The sequence below is a fragment of the Tursiops truncatus genome, chromosome 4 (genome assembly GCF_011762595.2).
Source record: "Tursiops truncatus isolate mTurTru1 chromosome 4, mTurTru1.mat.Y, whole genome shotgun sequence".
NCBI classification, from domain to species: domain Eukaryota; kingdom Metazoa; phylum Chordata; class Mammalia; order Artiodactyla; family Delphinidae; genus Tursiops; species Tursiops truncatus.
The window spans coordinates 29961825-29981218 of NC_047037.1; the positions used below are offsets into that span (position 1 = coordinate 29961825).

The 19394-nt window shown below is 37.3% G+C and overlaps 1 protein-coding gene across 2 annotated transcripts in view; it reads right to left on the reverse strand.

Annotated features, from left to right (window-relative positions):
- The window catches only part of NCK1 (NCK adaptor protein 1), an 83216-nt gene that overhangs the window by 19171 nt on the left and 44651 nt on the right, over window positions 1-19394 (reverse strand). For both annotated transcript variants that reach the window (XM_004314857.4, XM_004314858.3), the window contains exon 2: window positions 1312-1555. In XM_004314857.4, the coding sequence (XP_004314905.1) occupies window positions 1312-1537 (226 nt within the window). In that variant the 5' untranslated portion in view covers window positions 1538-1555. The remainder of the gene's footprint in view (window positions 1-1311; window positions 1556-19394) is intronic.

Sequence of the window (19394 nt, forward strand, 5' to 3'; positions counted from 1 at the left end):
GCATACTTTCTTGATAGAAGTTACCTTAACTTTCCCTAATACACCTAATCAACATGCTTTAAATAAATGTCCAGTATTTACAAAATCACAAGTATTCCTGGTTGTAACTTTGGTCTCTTCAGCTATTCAAGGACAATCTCTTTCCAAATGTCTTTCATTCATATGAGAATTGTCTTCTATTTAAAAACTACTATTAAAAACTAATAATAATGGCCTTATTTGCAAAACCTTAAAATCTCAAAAAAAGGCAAACCTAGTTAAAGCAGTTAAGTATCATGGTGAAAATTCAGATTAGTAACTCCATTTATTAAATGACCTTTCTAATAGAATAATAGAATAACAATAATGCTGAATAAGAAATAAAAACTAATATAAAGCAGTTAGTCAATAATATTCCATATTCATCAATCATGCCACATTACTCTCAAACTATCTTTTTTCAAGGAGAAATTTTACTTCTTCTCCTACATATATACCAAAAACTATTAAGTAACAGCATGCTTGCCTGAATACCTGAGGGAAATTCTGTCCCTCCCAATTCCTTCCTGTCAGCCAAGGAGAATTAAGAGAGAGAGAGAGAGAGACAGCCTAGGCCTCATTTGCACGTATTTCCTTCCTATCACAGCTTGGCCAAGCCCAATGTGAAGTAGGTTCCCCTATCCCTGGCCCTAACGGAAGGCCAGTAAAAACAAACAAACTTTACAGTTAGGGGAAGAAAGAAGAGGAAAAAAAAGAAACAAAATAAGAAAGAGATAAGCTTTGTAGATGCTAATATACAGTAATGCACAATTTAAAACTCTTTTATCAAATATAAGAATAAAATGATAGTTTGTTTTTAAAAGCACAGTTCAAAATATAAGCCATTAGATGTAAAATGAAGCAATGAAGCAATCCTGTAAAATATGTTGCCTTGATGACAAGGAGGATATTCTGCATCTCACTCATTTTATCCCTATCTCAATTAGATGTAGAATCTGTCTAAATTCCAACAGGCACTCATGGTTCAAGGAGCCCCTGATAGAAGATCAGAGTTAAGTTCCACTGTCAGCATCACTCTGGCTTGACTCGTGAACTCTGGCCAGATCCACCAGCTAGATTTACAGAAACTGACCTTCACCGGTCTCCTTGAACACACCTGACTTGAATATCCCTGCTATGAGCCAAATTTACCTTGCCTAGCTGAAATCCCAGCCCTGGGATATTCTAGTTGATTCTGCCCACTGCTGCCAAAATTCAGTACAAACAGCCAAGCTCCAGCATTCATTTAAAAGAAAGTACTGTCATTCTTGTTTTAATACAAAAATAACTTACCTAACGTATCCTTTAGGTTTTTTACAATCGATGCTTTCCGAGCACTGTTTTTCCTTTCCACGTAGTTAGAAGGCACAAAACCCGTTTTATTCATGGAATTTCGAACTCGCCACCAGGACTTAGAATCATCCAGAAGCCACAATCTCTCATTCTTCTTGATGTCCAGCTCTTGTTCTTGTTGGGCCACATAATCAAATTTGGCTACTACCACCACTTCTTCTGCCATTTTTCAGCAGCTTCTGCACTGTAACCACACAGAAAATATTTTACATAAGGTTTAACTAGTAGTAGTCTACATGCTTTTCCAAAGAAACACACCTAAGAACCAAAGAGCACTGAATGATTGAAAATAAAAATATGAAAAAAATTAAAATACCAGGCATATGCTAATCAATACAAAACTGATGTAGCTATATTAATAACTTAAGGCAAAACTATTACTAGTGATAAGGAAATTAACTACATCATGATAAAAGGGTTTTTTTTTTTTTTTTGGCTGTACGTGGCCCTCTCACTGTTGTGGGCTCTCCCGTTGCGGAGTGCAGGCTCAGCCGCCATGGCTCACAGGCCTAGCCACTCCGTGGCATGTGGGATCTTCCAGGACCAGGGCACGAACCTGTGTCCCCTGCATCAGCAGGCGGACTCTCAACCACTGCGCCACCAGGGAAGCCCATGATAAAAGGTTTTATTCAATATATATAACAGCTAAACTTATATGTACCTATTAATATAGCTCCAAAATAGAACCACAGAGAAAAATTGACAAAATCATCATCATAGAGAACTTTTAACATGTTTATCTCAGTAATAAATTAAGGAGACAAAATATTAGTAAGGCTAAAGAAGAACTGACATCATAACCGCTAAGTTTGATGTAATAAACATATACAAATATAACTTCCAAACAGAAGAATATAAACAGAACATATACAAAAATCAATCAAATGCTAGGCCATAAAAAAGTCTCTACATTTTTCATGTACTTGGCACCCTACAACCATATTCTGACAATTATAATAAAAAGACAGCTTTTCAAAAACCTTATATATTAATATTTAGAAACTTCTAAAAACTCATGAGTCAATGAAGAAATCATAATAGAATTTGGAAAATACTTAAAAGTAAAATTAAAGACTATATAGCTAACTTTGTGGGATGCACCAAAAGGAGTATATAAAAAGGAGATTTGTAAATAGTTACATCAGAAAAATAAAAGTTAAAAATAAATTAATGAACTGATCATCTGTCTTCAATTAGAAAAGAAGAACATAAAGAAAAGTAGATAAAAGGAAATAATACAAATAAAAGCAGAATTTAATGAAACAGAAAACAAAATATAGAAGAAAGGCTCAGCAAAACAAAAGGTAGTTCTTTGTCATGACTAAAAAATGGACAGAGTCTGGCAAGACTAATCAATGAAAAAAGGAAAAGAGCGCCCAGAAATAAACCCACATACCTATGGTCAATTAATCTTCAACAAAAGAGCAAGAAAATACAATGGAGAAAAGACAGTCTCTTCAGCAAGTGGTGTTGGGAAAGCTGGACAGCCACATGTAAATCAATGAAGTTAGAACATACCCTCACACCATACACAAAAATAAACTTAAAATGGCTTAAAGACTTAAATATAAGACATGACACCATAAAACTCTGAGAAGAGAATATACGCAAGACATTCTCTGACATAAATCGTACCAAGGCAACAGAAATAAAAGCAAATATAAACAAATAGGACCTAAACAAACTTAAAAGCTTTTGTACAGCAAAGGAAACCACAAACAAAATGAAAAGACAAACTATGGACTGGGAGAAAATATTTGCAAATGATGTGACCGACAAGGGCTTAATTTCCAAAATATACAACCAGCTCAAACAACTCAATAACAAAAAACCAAACAACCCAATCAAAAAATGGGCAGAAGACCTAAATAGACATTTCTCCGAAGAAGACATATAGATGGCCAACAGGCACATGAAAAAATGCTCAACACTGCTAACTATTAAAGGTATGCAAATCAAAGCTACAATGAGGTACCACCTCACACTGGTCAGAATGGCAATCATTAAAAAGTCTACAAATAACAAATGCTGGAAAGCATATGGGGAAAAGGAAACCCTCTTATACTGTTGGTGGGGATGTAAACTGGTGCAGCCACTATGAAAACCAGTATGGAGGTCCCTCAAAAAACTAAAAATAGAGTTGCCATATGATCCTGCAATTCCACTCCTGGGCATATATCCAGACAAAACTATAATTTGAAAAGATACATGTACCCCCACTCTTCATTGAAGCACTATTTACAATTGCCAAGACATGGAACAATCTAAATGTCCATCAACAGAGGAATGGATAAAGAAGATGTGGTATATATATACAATGGAGTACTACTCAGCCATAAAAAAATGAAATAATGCCATTTGCAGCAACATGGATGGACCTAGAGATTATCACAGTAAGTGAATTAAGTCAGAAAGAGAAAGACAAATACAATATATATGACACAAATGAACTTATCTACAAAACAAACTCACAGACACAGAGAACAGACTTTTGGTTGCCAAGGGCAGGGGCTGTGGGAGGGATGGACTGGAGTTTGGCATTAGCAGATGCAAACTATTATATATACCATGGATAAACAAGGTCTTACTGTATAGCACAGGGAACTGTATTCAATATCCTGTGATAAACCATAATGGACAAGAATATGAAAAAGAACATATATATATGTGTAACTGAATTACTTTGCTGTACAGCAGAAATTAACACATTGTAAATCAACTATACTTCAATAAATTTTTTTAAAAATGAAAAAAAGCACACCAAATTACCAGGAATAAAAGGGGAGTCATAATTATAGATGCTACAGACATTCAAAAGACATGGCAATATTAAAAGCTTCATCAATAAATCTGAGAAAAAGTAAAATGTACAAATTTACAGAAAAATTAAGATAACAAAAGTAATAAAATTGAATTAGTCATTAAGAAATCTTCCCATAATGAAAACACCAGGTCCAGATGGTTTCACAGGCAAGTTCTATTAAAATTCAAAGAACAAATAAATCCAACTTATGCAAACTCTTTTAGAACAAAGAAAGGAAATGTTACAAACCTAAGTCACTTCTGAACCTAGAATAGCTCTCTGCTTTCTTCAGAGAGACTATTTTACATAAAGAGCCATCCTGGTTTAGCAAGCAAAAAAAATCAGCTTCTGATTTTGGATATTGACTATCCAAAATACTGATTCTGTTTTCTCAATGATGAAGCAAGTTCTTCAATGTACTCAGGGAAATGCATTTTAATCTAGAATTCAACAAGCCCTCGCATTCAAGTGCAGATACTTTTACATCTACAAGGTAGATACTTTTGGGGGGTTATTGCAAGGTCTCAAAACCTACCATACAGACTTCTAAAATAATGACTCAAGTATATACAGCAGCAAAATTAATAATGTCAAAAAAAAAGAGGACGATGTGGTATTCAAGAAATGACGAACAGGGAGAAACCAGAAAAATTAATTTGTATTCTTGCAATTTTTCTGTTTGAAATTACTTGCAAATAAAAACTTACAACCAGAACTTCCCTGGTGGTCCAGTGGCTAAGACTGCACTCCCAATGCAGGGGGCCCAGGTTCCATGCCTGGTCAGGGAACTAGATTCCACATGCCTCAACTAAAAGTTCACATGCCACAACTAAAGATCACGCATGCCGCAACAAAAAACCGGCGTGCTACATTCAACTAAGACCAGGCGCAGCCAAATTGGAAAAAAAAAAAAAAAAAGGGTACAACCAAGTCTAAATAATAACTGGTGCATGATGTAAAAAATCACAAGTGATAGACTTTTTGAGACACTGAAAAGCAGAGAGATTTTGTCAGGGATACTTGGGCACCAACTGTGATTCCTTCCTGTGGGAACCTGTCTCCCCACCCCCTTACTAATCTAAAAAATTAATCTACAAAATTAATCTTAAAAAAAGAGTATAATGATAAGAGTTGGTTAAAAAAAAAACAACAATAAGAGTTGGTATAATAGTTGGTAGGTTGTATATCCAGCATTCATTTTCTCTTTTCCTAACAATATCCCAATTATCCTTATAGTTGCCACCTCATTATTATTATTTTAGCCATGCAACTTGGGGGAATGACTCTAGCTTCAAAGGTGTATTTGGGTTAATGAAAGCTTTCCCTCCATTTAGAATCACCTATGGAGCTTTTTAAAAAATACAGGAGCTTGGGGCCCCTACTTCAGAGATTCTAATCAGTGTGGATTGTCACTCAGGCATTACTATTTTTAAAAGCCATCCAAGTGATTCTAATGTACATGCAGGACTGAGAACTCATCTAAGCCAATCATGACAATCTCTTCCTTGCTAGTTTTGTCCATATTAACCCACTTAAGGCCAATGGGATGCAAGGAAAACTATGCTAGCAACTTCAGGGTAATGATGACTGGCTCTTGAGAAACGTAGTAAAAGACTGTCTTTGTATTTTGTCATGGACAGATGTGAGGCCTGCAGCCATCTTGTCACCAGCTGGAGAATGAAGCTGACAAACAAATGAAAGGAGAGCTTCTGGGAAATAGAGCCAGATCTGCTAAAGTAAGTACTAAAAACTGCCCCCTAAACCTCCAGTTCCTTGAACTAATGTGTTTCTTTATTACGTTAAGACAGTTTTAGTTGGGTTTTGTTCTTTTCAGCTGAAATTCCCACTATAGGCAAACATACCCTATCAGATATCAAAATGCACTAAAATATTAAAGCAATTTAAAAGAATATGATATTGGTATAGAATATCAAATAGACCAGTAGAATATAGATTAAGGTCCAGAAACAGATACACCTACATACAGGTGGCTTTAGAAGCCCTCTTCTCTAATATACTAGCTATGAGTTCTTCTAATTTAGGTCTTTTTGAAATAGATGGAGTACTTCAAACCACTTAACACAAAATGAATTTTTGTATATATTTTCCCCCTAAACATTTACAGTGGTCTCACCCAGGCCTAATTCACAAGTAAGTAATTTTTTTAAGTGACTTCTTTGTAAGTCTTTCCAAAGCAATCAACTTCGTTTTCACAAAAGCAATTTTCTTTCAGCACTATTTTTGTTAATTTATATAATATACAAGATTATAGTAAGAAGCACACCTGAAAGATACAATACCTCTAATTCTTGGTAAGCAGATTCAACTCAATTGGTGAGAGTAGAAATATGTCAAGGGTATCAGGTTATATGTTTCATAATGGAAATAAAGGGGTTTAGTCAGTTAATTAGGCAAGTCAGCGAACTTCTACTATGTGTCTTTAAATATGCAAAAATATGAGAATTTCATATCTAGCAGGGGTGACATTTCAAATCACTGGAGAAGAATGAGTTATTCAATAACTGATACTAGGACTACTAACTATCTATTTGGGAAAAAAGTGTCCTACCTCACACTATATACAAAAGTAAATTAGACAGACAACCTTGACTTCCAGGAAGACAGAGTAGTTGTACTTTTCTCTATTTCTCCAGCTAAGTAGAACTAAAAACCCTGGATATTACATACGAATCAAACAAAAGAAAACTCTGAAAGGTAAAGAGAAGGAAAATCAGCTGGGAAACTCAGGACCCAAGTAACAACATAGTGGTGAATCCCCTAGGTTTTCTTTTTGCCTGGTATATCCTAGACTTGAAGATTGGCAAGCTAAACACACCAACAGGCAGAGAAAAAAACAACAAAAACAACAAAACCCAGTGCTCTCCAGACAATGGATCAAAAAAGGGACAGCTTAGCAATACAGAAAACTTTTTAGACAATAAAAACTCTACTCCAGTCAAACACTGCAGAAAAAACGGGCCCCACCCATGCCAGCAAAGACCAAGAAGGAAACCTAGATTTTCTACCCTTGAGAGGCTATAATGGGGCACCACAACATCTCTGCCTGGTGGTGTAAGTAAAGACCAACTAAGGTGCCAGGACTTTTATTACCCATCAGCCAGACAATCGGCAAAGATGTAAAAGAAATCAAGGGCTTCCCTGGTGGCGTAGTGGTTGAGAGTCCGCCTGCCGATGCAGGGGACACGGGTTCGTGCCCCGGTCTGGGAAGATCCCACATGCCGCGGAGCGGCTGGGCCCGTGAGCCATGGCCGCTGAGCCTGCGCGTCCGGAACCTGTGCTCCGCAACGGGAGAGGCCACAACAGTGAGAGGCCCGCGTACCGCAAAAAAAAAAAAAAAAAAAAATCAATAACACATTCAACCAACAGGATCTAACCAACATTTATATAATATTCCAATGAGCGACAGCAAAATATACATGCTTTTCAAGTGCCCCTGAACAAATAACAAGATAGACCATATCCTGGGCCATAAAATAAACCTTGACAAATTTAAAATAACTGAAATTATAAAGTGTATTCTCTGACTACAACAGGATCAAACTAGAAATCAACAATAGAAAGATAACAGAAAAACCTCCAAATATTTGGAACATACTTCTAAATAATCCATGGGTCAAAGAAGTCTCAAGGAAAGTTCATTTACACTGAAATGAAAATGAAAATAAAATCCATCCAAATTTGTGACATAAGATCAACCTGCAAAAAGCAACTGTATTTCTATATACTAGAAATGAACACATGGACACCAAAATTAAAAGTAATACCATTTATAATAAAAGGAAAAAAATGAAAGAAGTGCTAATCTAACAAAACATCAAGAGGACTATATGTTGAAAACTACAAATGCAGATGAAAGAAATCAAAGAAGATCTAAATAATAGTGTTTATGGAATGGAAGATTCAACACAGTAAAGGTGTCAATTTTTTCCAAACTGATATACAGGTGATGTAATTCTTATTAAAATCCCAGCAAAAACTTTTGTATATATAGAATTATTATTCTATAATTTTTATGGAAAGGCAAAATAACTAGAATAGCAAAAACAATTTTTAAAAGTTAGAATAAAGTGGGGAAATACTTACTATGTAGCTACAGTAAGCCAAGACTTACTGTATTTGCAAAGGGATACACACATATATCAATGGAACAGAACAGAAAACCCAGAAATAGAGCCACACAAATATGCCCAACTGAATTTTGACAAAGGTGCAAAAAATAATTCAATGGAGGAAAACAGCTTTGTCAACAAATGTTGCAAGAGCTAATGGAGACCAAAATTGGCAAACAAAAAAAATATACATTAACCTAAACTCACACCTTATACAAATACTAACTCAAATTGGATGACAATCTTAAATATAAAACTTGAAACTTTTAGAATAATATATGGAATAAAACCTTCAGACCACAGAGCTAGGCAGAGTTCTTAAACTTGACACTGAAAGTAAGATCCATAAAAGGAAAAACTCAACAGTAGAAAAACAACTCCAATTAGAAAACAAGCAAAAGACATAAAGAGACATTAACTGAAGAAGATGTATAGATGGCAAACATGCACATGAAAAGATGCTCATCATCATTAGCTACTGAGAAAATGCAAATTAAAACCACACTGAGACATCACTACACACCTATCAGAATGGCTAAAACAGAAGAGTAACAATACCAAATATTGACAAGGATATGTTGAAACTGAATCACCCGTACTTTGCTGATGAGAATTTTAAATGGTACAGACCCCTGGAAAACAGTTTGGCAGTTTCTTGTAAAACTAAACATGCAACCACCATACAAGTGAGCAGTTGTATTCTTGGGCTTTTATCCCAGAGACATGAAGATTTATATTCATGCAAAAACTTTTACATGAATGTTTACAGCAACTTCATTTGTGAAGTCAAAAAATGTAAACCACCCAGATGTCCTTCAACAGGCAAATGGTTAAACAAACTGTGGTATACCCATACCATGGAACACTACTTAGCAATAAAAAGAAAAAAATTATCGATACATGCAATAACCTGGATGTATCTCCAGGGAATTATGCTGAATTGGGTGGGGGGAGCCAATCCCAAAGGTTACACACTATATAATTCCATTTATCTGACATTCTTGAAATGATAAAATTATAGAAATGGTGAGCAGATTTAATGCCTTCCTGGGGTTATGGACAGGGTGGGAGTGGGAAGGAAATGCGTGGTTATAAAAGGGCAGCAAGAGGGATTCTTGTGGTAATGGAAATGTTCTGTATCTTGACTATCAATATTAATACCCTGTTATACTGTACTAGACTTCTGCCCTATGTTACCATAGTACTTCATCATTATACAAGTATCACACTTTCCTCAACTATACCTTACTGATGGACAGTGGGTTGTTTCCTGTCTTCTGGTATTAAATAGTGCTGCAATAGTGCTCATATACATGTCACTTTGTTTTCCTGTTTTCTGTGCCTCTGGGTTCAAGTCATAGAAGAATGCTGAGATGAAGCTTAAGGTTTATATAATTTTGTGAATACTGCCAAATTTCCTATCTATTGGCTCTTTATCTTTTTGTATTCTCAACAATATATGAGAGTGATTATTTCCTCACAGCCTTGCCAAGAAACTATGTAGTCAATATTTTGGATTTTTGCCAATTAGATAAGAAATACTACTTCAGAGCAGTTTTTATTTGTGTTTCTCTATTACAGTGAGATTGAGCACCTTTCCCAAAATTTAAAGGACATTTGCATTTGTTTTTCTGTGTGGACTACTTGTTTCTATCTTTTGACCATTTTCCTATGGTGTGGCTTCTTTCAGTTTTTAGAAGCTCTCTGTATAGTAGGAATATATGCCCTTTGTCTTTGGTATAAATTTTTCCATTTTGTCATTATCTTTTTAATTTGGTTATCGTACTTTTTGAGAAGAAAATTTTTGAAGAACAGCTCAAAATTGTAAATGCACATTTCTTTGAACCAGCAATCTACATACTATGGGCAAAAATGATTCAAGTACCCAAAGTCATTTATGTAAAAATGTTTGCTGCAGCACTGCTTATGTGAAAAATCAGGAGTGAAATGTACACCAAGAGTGCCTAATTATAAATACTGGTATGGTAAAATGTCCAAGAAATATTAAGCAAAAAATACAAATTCAAAACAATATGCTTATTATGATTGTATTTTGAAAACATCCTACTACATATGCTTATATATGCATTAAAAAGTTCAGGGAGGATACACATCAAATTGCACGGTGGTAGCCTCACTGAGTGGTAAGACTGGTAAGACTTTCATTCCCTACTCCATAGATATGTGTGGTTTGAATATTTTTCAATAGGTACGTATTACTTGATTTTTTTAAATGTACTATAAAAAGAGAAAAACAACTGAAAGCTAGCTAATAGGAACTGGTATCCAGAACACAAAGTATGGGTGAGGAAACATGGGGCATGTAAGAGAAAAAAAGAAATGTAAGAGTAGTAAGTTGTCATAGAACTAAAAAAGCTTTACAGTAGAATTACACAGAATTTAAACAATTGGAATCTAAAACGAAAACAAAAAACAAACAAAAGAAAACCCACTTATAATTCAGCTTTCCTTTGATGACCATTTTCCTCAGTTAAGTACCAGATAAAAGAGCTAACCTTAGAGTTCAGATAGTAGGGAAAACTATGCATCTTTAAAAACAAGTAACAAAGTAAACTAACATGTTAACACTACAAGAGGGACAACAATTGAGGCCAACTGAGAAAACAAAGTAAATGCTTCCCATCTCATGCTTACCCTGAAACAGATGCTCAGAGTAGAATTACAGGTAGTAACATTTGCACTATTGTAATAGCCATTTCTCTCTTGCTCTCTTTTGGTTAGAGACTAAAAGTTTAGTTCAAAAAACAGAAATTAAATATGAAGTGACTCCATTGCACTTTGATTCAGCCCAGAGGCCTGGCTGTAAAGGTTGTCAATTAATATTCCACATTCTCCTACAAAAGCTTCAGCTCCATGTTTGCAACTACACTAACAATATTTGCACTGGGATGACCTTGGCCCCACTCTTCTTCCAGGAACTGGATTCTTTTCCTTTTGTCTCTCTGTCCTTGTACCTAGCACCTGAACCCAGGAGCCTCATCAACCAGTGTCCATTTCCTCCCTGACATCAAGTGTTGGATTTCCTTTATAAAATCTGAACTACCTATTTTGATCCTCACTGACTACCTGCCCTCCTCTGATACTATGAACATCATGGACCTCGGATTTGACATCAGTCCCACTTTATAGTACTCACATCCTGCTTGCCTTTTTCTCCTGGGCTTATTTCATGATCTCAGTTTGTTTTTCAAATTCACTTCCAATCTCATTCCCAAACTGGACCTAGACACTATCGCTGATCATACTTCTGGCCTTTTCTGATCTGGTTACCACAAGAACAGAACCAAGTTGGAATTAAAGAACTCAATCATTTCAACATGTCACTAAAGACAGACAACATGAAATTTACTGTTCTTGGGATCTTCATAAATTACACCATTCTTTCTTATTGGAAAGGGATCAACAGACTAAGTTGGAGAACACCTACTGGCTTAAGATGAGAGGTTTTTACACCGTCACAAAGGCTGAGAGTTGCTAAAAATATGTAACTCTATACCAAGGAACATTTACTAAATGTCTGTAATTCAGGTATATCCTAGCATTTCCCTCACAACAATCATTTAAAGTATTATCCTCACTTTACAAGTATAATACAGATACTAAGAAGTTAAATGGCTCTTCAACCTTGGAAAATAAGTGGTTGAAGCTGGGAGTCAAATGCATGTTCTTTTCACTCCCCCCAGAGTTCATGTATTTTTGATTACTGCTGACTATTAAGGAACAGAAGAGGAATACACAAGTTATAAATACATGGAAACCAATTACCTAGTAAATCAGCAATTCTCAAAACTATTTGGTTTCAAAACCCCTTTACATACTTAAAAACTGAAGAGCTTTTTTGTTTAGGTTGGGTCTATCTATCAATATTTACCATATTAGGAATTAAAAGTGAGAAAATGTTAGGATATTTTCAATTCAATTAAATATAATCACATTTAATCCAATACACTTTAACATATTTTTATGAAAATTATATTTTCTAAAACAAAACATTAATGAAAAGAATAGAATTATTTTACATTTTTGCAAATCTTTCTAATGTCTGACTTAATAGAAGACAGGTGGATTCGCATATCTGTTTCTGCATTTAATGTATTACAACATCATTTTGGCTGAAAAGAAAACCTGGTCTCACACAAATGTATGGTTGGAAAAGGGGAAGAGTATTTTAAGAGTCTTTTCAGATAACTGTGGATTCTTTTTTGGTACTACACCAAAACTTGACAAGCAGTAGAGTTTCTTAAATACTAGTTTCTAATGTGGAATCTAAAACTTTATCAATGAACTTTTCCATACTGTTTTAAATATTAAAACTCACTGGTCTAAGTATTTTTTTTGTTTATCCACTCACCTTTTGTTTTTATTTTTTATAAATTTATTTATTTACTTATTTATTTTTGGCTACGTTGGGTCTTCGTTGTTGCATGCAGGCTTTCTCTAGTTGCAGTGCGCAGGCTCCTCATTGCAGTGGCCTCTCGTTGCAGAGCACAGGCTCTAGGCAAGCAGGCTTCAGTAGTTGTGGCACGCAGGCTCAGCAGTTGTGGCTCGTGGGCTCTAGCGCGCAGGCTCAGTAATTGTGGCGCACAGGCTAAGTTGCTCCATGGCATGTGGGATCTTCCCAGACCAAGGCTCAAACCCGTATCCCCTGCATTGGCAGGTGGATTCTTAACCACTGCACCACCAGGGAAGTCCTGGCCTAAGTATTTTAAATTTCAGGAATGATGAGTGTAAGCCTGCTGCAAACTTTCTCTCCAACTGTTTACAACTAAAATCTCCAGAAAAAAAATGCAAAGCATCAGCTACCTAAGGACCCTGAAAAGTATACAATAGGTAGATTGGAGAGGGAAATCAGCTTGAAAACAGACGAATACATAAATATCCTGTTGAATACACAAATTTCCTTTGAAATTTGACCAAACAATAAATTTCCTTTTGGTCACCCTACCACACACACACTTTATTTCCTAGCTATGACCCAAAGCCAAGAAGAATGGGAAATTGTGCGGAAGGTGCAGTAAGGAAGAACCTCATTTGGAAGAGAAGTTCATTTGGCCAAAAAACAGGGGGAAAAGCCTCTTGAAAGCCAGAGTGGGTGGGTTAAGTTCCTGAGGTTTTTTCCTTCTTTTTCCCCTCTCCCAGTCTGGTCCCAAGGCCAGCCTCAGTGCAGATCTGCACTGCTGACACAATGATGGAGACAGCATATACATTAAGACCCCAAGAGGGGACTTCCCTGATGGTCCAAGGGTTAAGACTCCATGCTTCCAATGCAGGGGACACGGATTTGATCCCTGGATGGGGAACTAGGATCCCACATGACGTGCGGTGCGGCCAAAAAATTTTTTAAAATAATTTTAAAAAAAGACCCCAAGAGGACACCTATGCTTTCTCTATAGCCTCTTCACCCTGAAGTCAGGCACAGTCAGGCCCAGAACTGAGCAACAACATGCGAGACTGAAACTCTAATAAGAAAAGCCAATTTTTCTGGCCAAAGGAAGCAAGGGGTCACTGGGAGCTGGAGAATACTGGAGAACTCCCATGAAAGAAGAGCAGAAGAACGTAATCTATGACAAAGACTCTCTCTTTGACCAAACTCTAGCCAGGCTCCTCTGAACCCTCTTCTTAACTAGGCCTCAATCCTGACCTATAAAAACTGCAGACTTGGGGTTTCCCTGGTGGTGCAGTGGTTGAGAGTCTGCCTGCCGATGAAGGGGACACAGGTTTGTGCCCCGGTCCAGGAAGATCCCACATGCCGCAGAGCAGCTGGGCCCGTGAGCCATGGCCCCTGAGCCTGTGCGTCCGGAGCCTGCGCTCCGCAACAGGAGAGGCCACAACAGTGAGAGGCCCGCGTACTGCAAAAACAAACAAACAACAACAAAAAACTGCAGACTCTCAGCATAAATGACTTGTTATAAATGATTACTCACACTAACAGACTTGAACACACTAGGATAGTTTCTAATAGCTTAAGGCTCTATCCCTAAGATGACCCCTCCAGCCCCCTTAAGTTCCTGCCTGAGAAAGCTCAGTGCTGCCAGAATTTACTGTTTGTTCCAGCTAAATCTTGGTGATAGACAGGCCCCTGAACTCCCTCTTAGAGCAGTTACTTTAGAAAGCTTGCAATTATAAATACTTCCTCTGCTCCCTTGAGATATAAATTGTCTACCACCTAAAACTGTCTTCTCAAGGACCCAAGAGCCATCTGTTTAAAATGCAAACATTCAAGGAGATAACTCTCACTCTTGTTCCCAGACCCTGTAGGAAGATAAGGGCCCAACTTTTGGTGGGTGCCTTGCTCTAACTTGCACCACTGCCTCTGTTATAAAGAGAAGTTTATTTCTCCTCTGGATAAGTACCAATTACAAACCTTGTTGCCCTAGCCATATGGATCAATCCCCTTCAACACCGCTCTGTGCCTTTCCCTTAGCACATTCCAACTTCTTAAAAGTCTGCTGCCTTTTGTTTTGGCAAAGTTGAATTCAGTTCATGCTGGACTCTCTTCCCTGTCGTAGTATTTATTGAATAAAATCTATCCTTACCACTTCAATTAGTATCGAGCTTGTGAATCTTTTATATCTATAATTCTAGTTATGAACCAACTTAAGTACTAAACTCCCCTCCCCCAAGTTGGACATGCATGGAATTTCCAAAGAAGCATGACAAAGGCACTGAGAACGGAAATACAAAATAAACACCGCCCAAGCCCAGACCATCCCTGACTGGTGCACATAGCAAACAGACTCAAATACTACAGCAAAGGTTTAGAAAATGAAACTGATATTGGAACTACTGCCCATAAAACCAAGTAAAAACTGGTTTGAATCTAATCAGATTGATGCCTACTAAAACAACAGTAAATTCTCCAAAGGATTTTAACAGGATCCCAATTCTCACAACTTAATACTAGAAATGTCCAGTATATAACTCAAACTTACCCAACATATCAAGAAGTAGGAAAATTTGGGCAAGAATTGGAAGAAAAAACAACCAACAGATAGATGCGAACCAAAAATAACCCAGATATTGGAATTATCAAAAATCTTAAAGTGGCTAATATAACCATGCTCCATGAGGTAAAGGCGAACACTCAAACAAATGGAAAGATAAATCTCATCTGAGAAGGAGAAGCTATTAAATAGGACCAAATGGAAATTTTAGAGCTGAAAATCATAATATTTGAAATAAAAACTTCACTGGAGAGGCTGAATAGCAGAATCAAGACGGCAGATGTATTAATTTTCTATGGCTGCTATAACGAATTACCACCAACTGGGTGGTTTAAAATAACAGAAATTTATTCTGTCAGAGATCTGAAGGTCTCAATCAAGGATACAATCAAAAAGTCTGAAATCAAGGTGTTGACAGGGCTGTACTACCTCTGAAGGCTCTAGGGAACAACCTGTACTTTGCCCCTTCCAGCTTTTGGTAGCTGTCAGCATTCCTTGTGACTGCATCACTCTAACTCTGCCCCTGTGTTTACACTGCCTCCCCCTCTTCTGTCTAGCAAATCTCCCTCTGCCTCACTCTTATAAGGATACTTGGCATTGGAATTAGAGCTTACCAGATAATCTAGGAATTTATCCTCCTCTCAAAATCCTCAAATTAATTAATCACACCTTTTGTCACATAAGGTAATATTCACAAATTGCAGGGATTAGGAAATGGACATATCTTTTTAAAGTGTGCCATTCAACAAACAACAGAGGAAACACTGTATAAACCTGAAGACAGATCAATAAAAATTATCCAATCTGAAGAACAGAGAGGGGAAAATATTTTTGAAAAAGAAAGAACAGGGCTTCAGGGACCAGTGGGACAATATCAAAAGAGCTACTATTCATGTCTTCGGACTCCCTAAAGAAAAGATACCGGTACAAAAAAATACTTGGAAGAAACAGTGGTTGAAACTTTCCGAAAGTTTGCAAAAGGCATAAATGTACAGATTCAAGAAACTAAGCAAACCCCAAATAGGATAAATTCAAATCATGTCCAAGCACATCATAATCTAACCGCTAAAAACCATAAGTAAAAGAAAAATCTTGAAAGCAGCCAGAGAAAAACAACATATTACATACAGGCCAGTGGTTCTCAACTGGGGGTTATTTCACATCCACGGGTATATGTGACAATGTCTGGAGTCATTTTTTGTCACTGCTGGGGAGGAGGGAGGTGCTAATGGGGATACTGCTAAACATCCTATAATGAATAGGATAGGCCTCCACAACAAAAAATTATCCAGTCCAAAGTGCTAAGGTTGAAAAATCCTGATATAGGGGGCAATCTGAACTACAGGACTTTTCATCAGAAACCATGAACCATATCTTTAAAATGTTGGAAGAAAACAACTGACAACCCAGAATTCTATATTCAGTGAAAATATCCTTCAGGAATGAAATGAAATAAAGATATTCTCAGATGAATCAAAACTAAGTCACTATGCTGCCAACAGGCTGGCTCTAATAGAAATGTAAAGGAAGCTTTAAGGCTAAATGAAAAATGGTATCAGAGGGAAACTTGAAACTTCAGGAATGAAGGAGGAGCAACAAAAATGGGAAATATCTAGGTAAGTATAAGATTAATTTTCATCTCTTAAGCTCTTTAAAACACAGCTCTTGAAACGGAATATTATAATATTTTCATGGGGGGGGCTTTCAACCCATATGTATAATTCATATGACAATTATCATATAAGTGGGGAGGGCAATGGGACCTATATACAGTTGTTAGGCTTTATGTTCTATTTGAGGTGGTAAAATACAAACTCTAGATATACTAGGAAAATTAAGTATATATAGTATATAGTATATTATAATCTTAAGAGCAATTACTAAAAAGAAGGACAAAGAGATAACAGCCATGAAAACCAATATATACATTAAAATGGATAATAAAAACACACTCAATTGAAAAGAAGGAAAAGGGAAAACAGGAACAAAACCCAAAAGAAACAAAGAGTGGGCTTCTCTGGTGGCGCAGTGGTTAAGAGTGCGCCTGCCGATGCAGGGAACACGGATTCGTGCCCCAGTCCAGGAAGATGCCACGGAGCAGCTAGGCCCGTGAGCCATGGCTGCTGAGCCTGTGCTCCGCAACAGGAGAGGCCACAACAGTGAGAGGCCCACGTACCACAAAAAAAAAAAAAAAAGAAACAAAGAGTAACAAATAATAAAACTCAAACATATCAATAATTACACAAAATAAATGACCTAAACATACTAATTAAAAGATATACTATCAAGGGACTTCCCTGGCAGTGCAATGGTTAAGAATTCGCCTGCCAATGCAGGGGACACGGGTTCGGGCCCTGGTCTGAGAAGTTCCCACATGGCGCGGAGCAACTAAGCCTGTGCACCGCAACTACTGAGCCTGCGCTCTAGAGCCCACAAGCCACAACTACTGAGCCCGCATACCGACTACTGAAGCCCGCGCCTAGAGCCCATGCTCCGCAACAAGAGAAGCCACCAAAATGAGAACCCAACGCACAGCAACAAAGAGTAGCCCCTGCTCACCACTAGAGAAAGCGCACGTGTAGTGAAGACCCAACACAGCCTAAAATAAACGAATAAATAATTTTTTAAAAGATAAGACTATCAGAGGGCTCCCCTGGTGGCGCAGTGGTTGAGAGTCCACCTGCCAATGCAGGGGACATGGGTTCGTGCCCCGGTCCGGGAGGATCCCACATGCCGCGGAGCGGCTGGGCCCGTGAGCCATGGCTGCTGAGCCTGTGCGTCCGGAGCCTGTGCTCCGCGACGGGAGAGGCCACAGCAGTGAGAGGCCCGCATACCGCAAAAAAAAAAAAAAAAAAAAAAAAAAAAGATAAGACTATCAGATTAAATTAACAAATAAGACCCAACTGTTATCAAAAACCCATTTTAAGGGCTTCCCTGGTGGCGCAGTGGTCGGGAGTCCACCTGCCAATGCAGGGGACACGGGTTCACGCCCCGGTCCAGGAAGATCCCACATGCCGCAGAGCGGCTGGGCCCGTGAGCCATGGCCGCTGAGCCTGCGCGTCCGGAGCCTGTGCTCCGCAACGGGAGAGGCCACAACAGTGAGAGGCCCGCGTACCGGGAAAAAAAAAAAGAAAAACCCTTTTAAATATAATGCTATATAGATTAAAAGTAAAAGGATCATGCACACAGTGGTCAAAAGAAAGCTGGAATGGCTATATTAGTATCTGAGAAAGTATATTTCAGAACAAGGAAAATTATCAGGTATAAAGACCTGAGTTAATGAGAAAAAGGTAAATTCATCAAGACAACCCAACAATCCTAAATATGTACATAATTAACAATTAAAGTTCCAAAATACATGAAGCAAAAACTACTAGAACTGAAAGAAGTAAAGAAATCCACAATTATTCTGAACTGTAACCACTCTCAGTAATACACAGACCAAGTAGACAGAAAAGCAGGAAAGATACAGAAGATCTAAACATCAGCCAACTGAATCTAACTGAACATTATACTCAACAACAGCAACAAATGTATACATCTTTGCTAGTACACACAGAATATTCACCAAGATAGACCATATTCTGGACCATAAAACCAACCTTAATAAATGTAAAAGAACTGAAATTACACAGCATATGTTCTCTGACCATGAAGAATTAAACTAGATGCCAATAACAGAAAAAAAAACTGGAAAATCTCTAAATATGTGGAAATTAAATAACACACTTCTAAATAATTCATGTGCCAAAGAGTCTTCTCAAGGGAAATTTGAAAATATTTTGAACTGAATGAAAACACAACATATGAAAATTTGCTGGATGAAGCTAAAGCACTGCTTAGAAGGAAATCTGTAGCATTAAAATGCTACTAACAAAATGTTAGAAAAGAAAAAAGATCTCAAATCAATAATGTAAGCATCCACCTTAAGAAACTAGAAAAGGAAGAGCACATTAAACCCAAAGGAAAAAGAAGGACTTAATAAAGATCAGGAATCAATGAGATTGAAACAGAACATAAAAGAAAAATTACTGAAACCAAAAGGATTTTTTTTTCCTAAATATACATATATTTAATATTTATTTACTTATTGGGCTGTGCGGGGCTTAGTTGCAGCACGCCAGA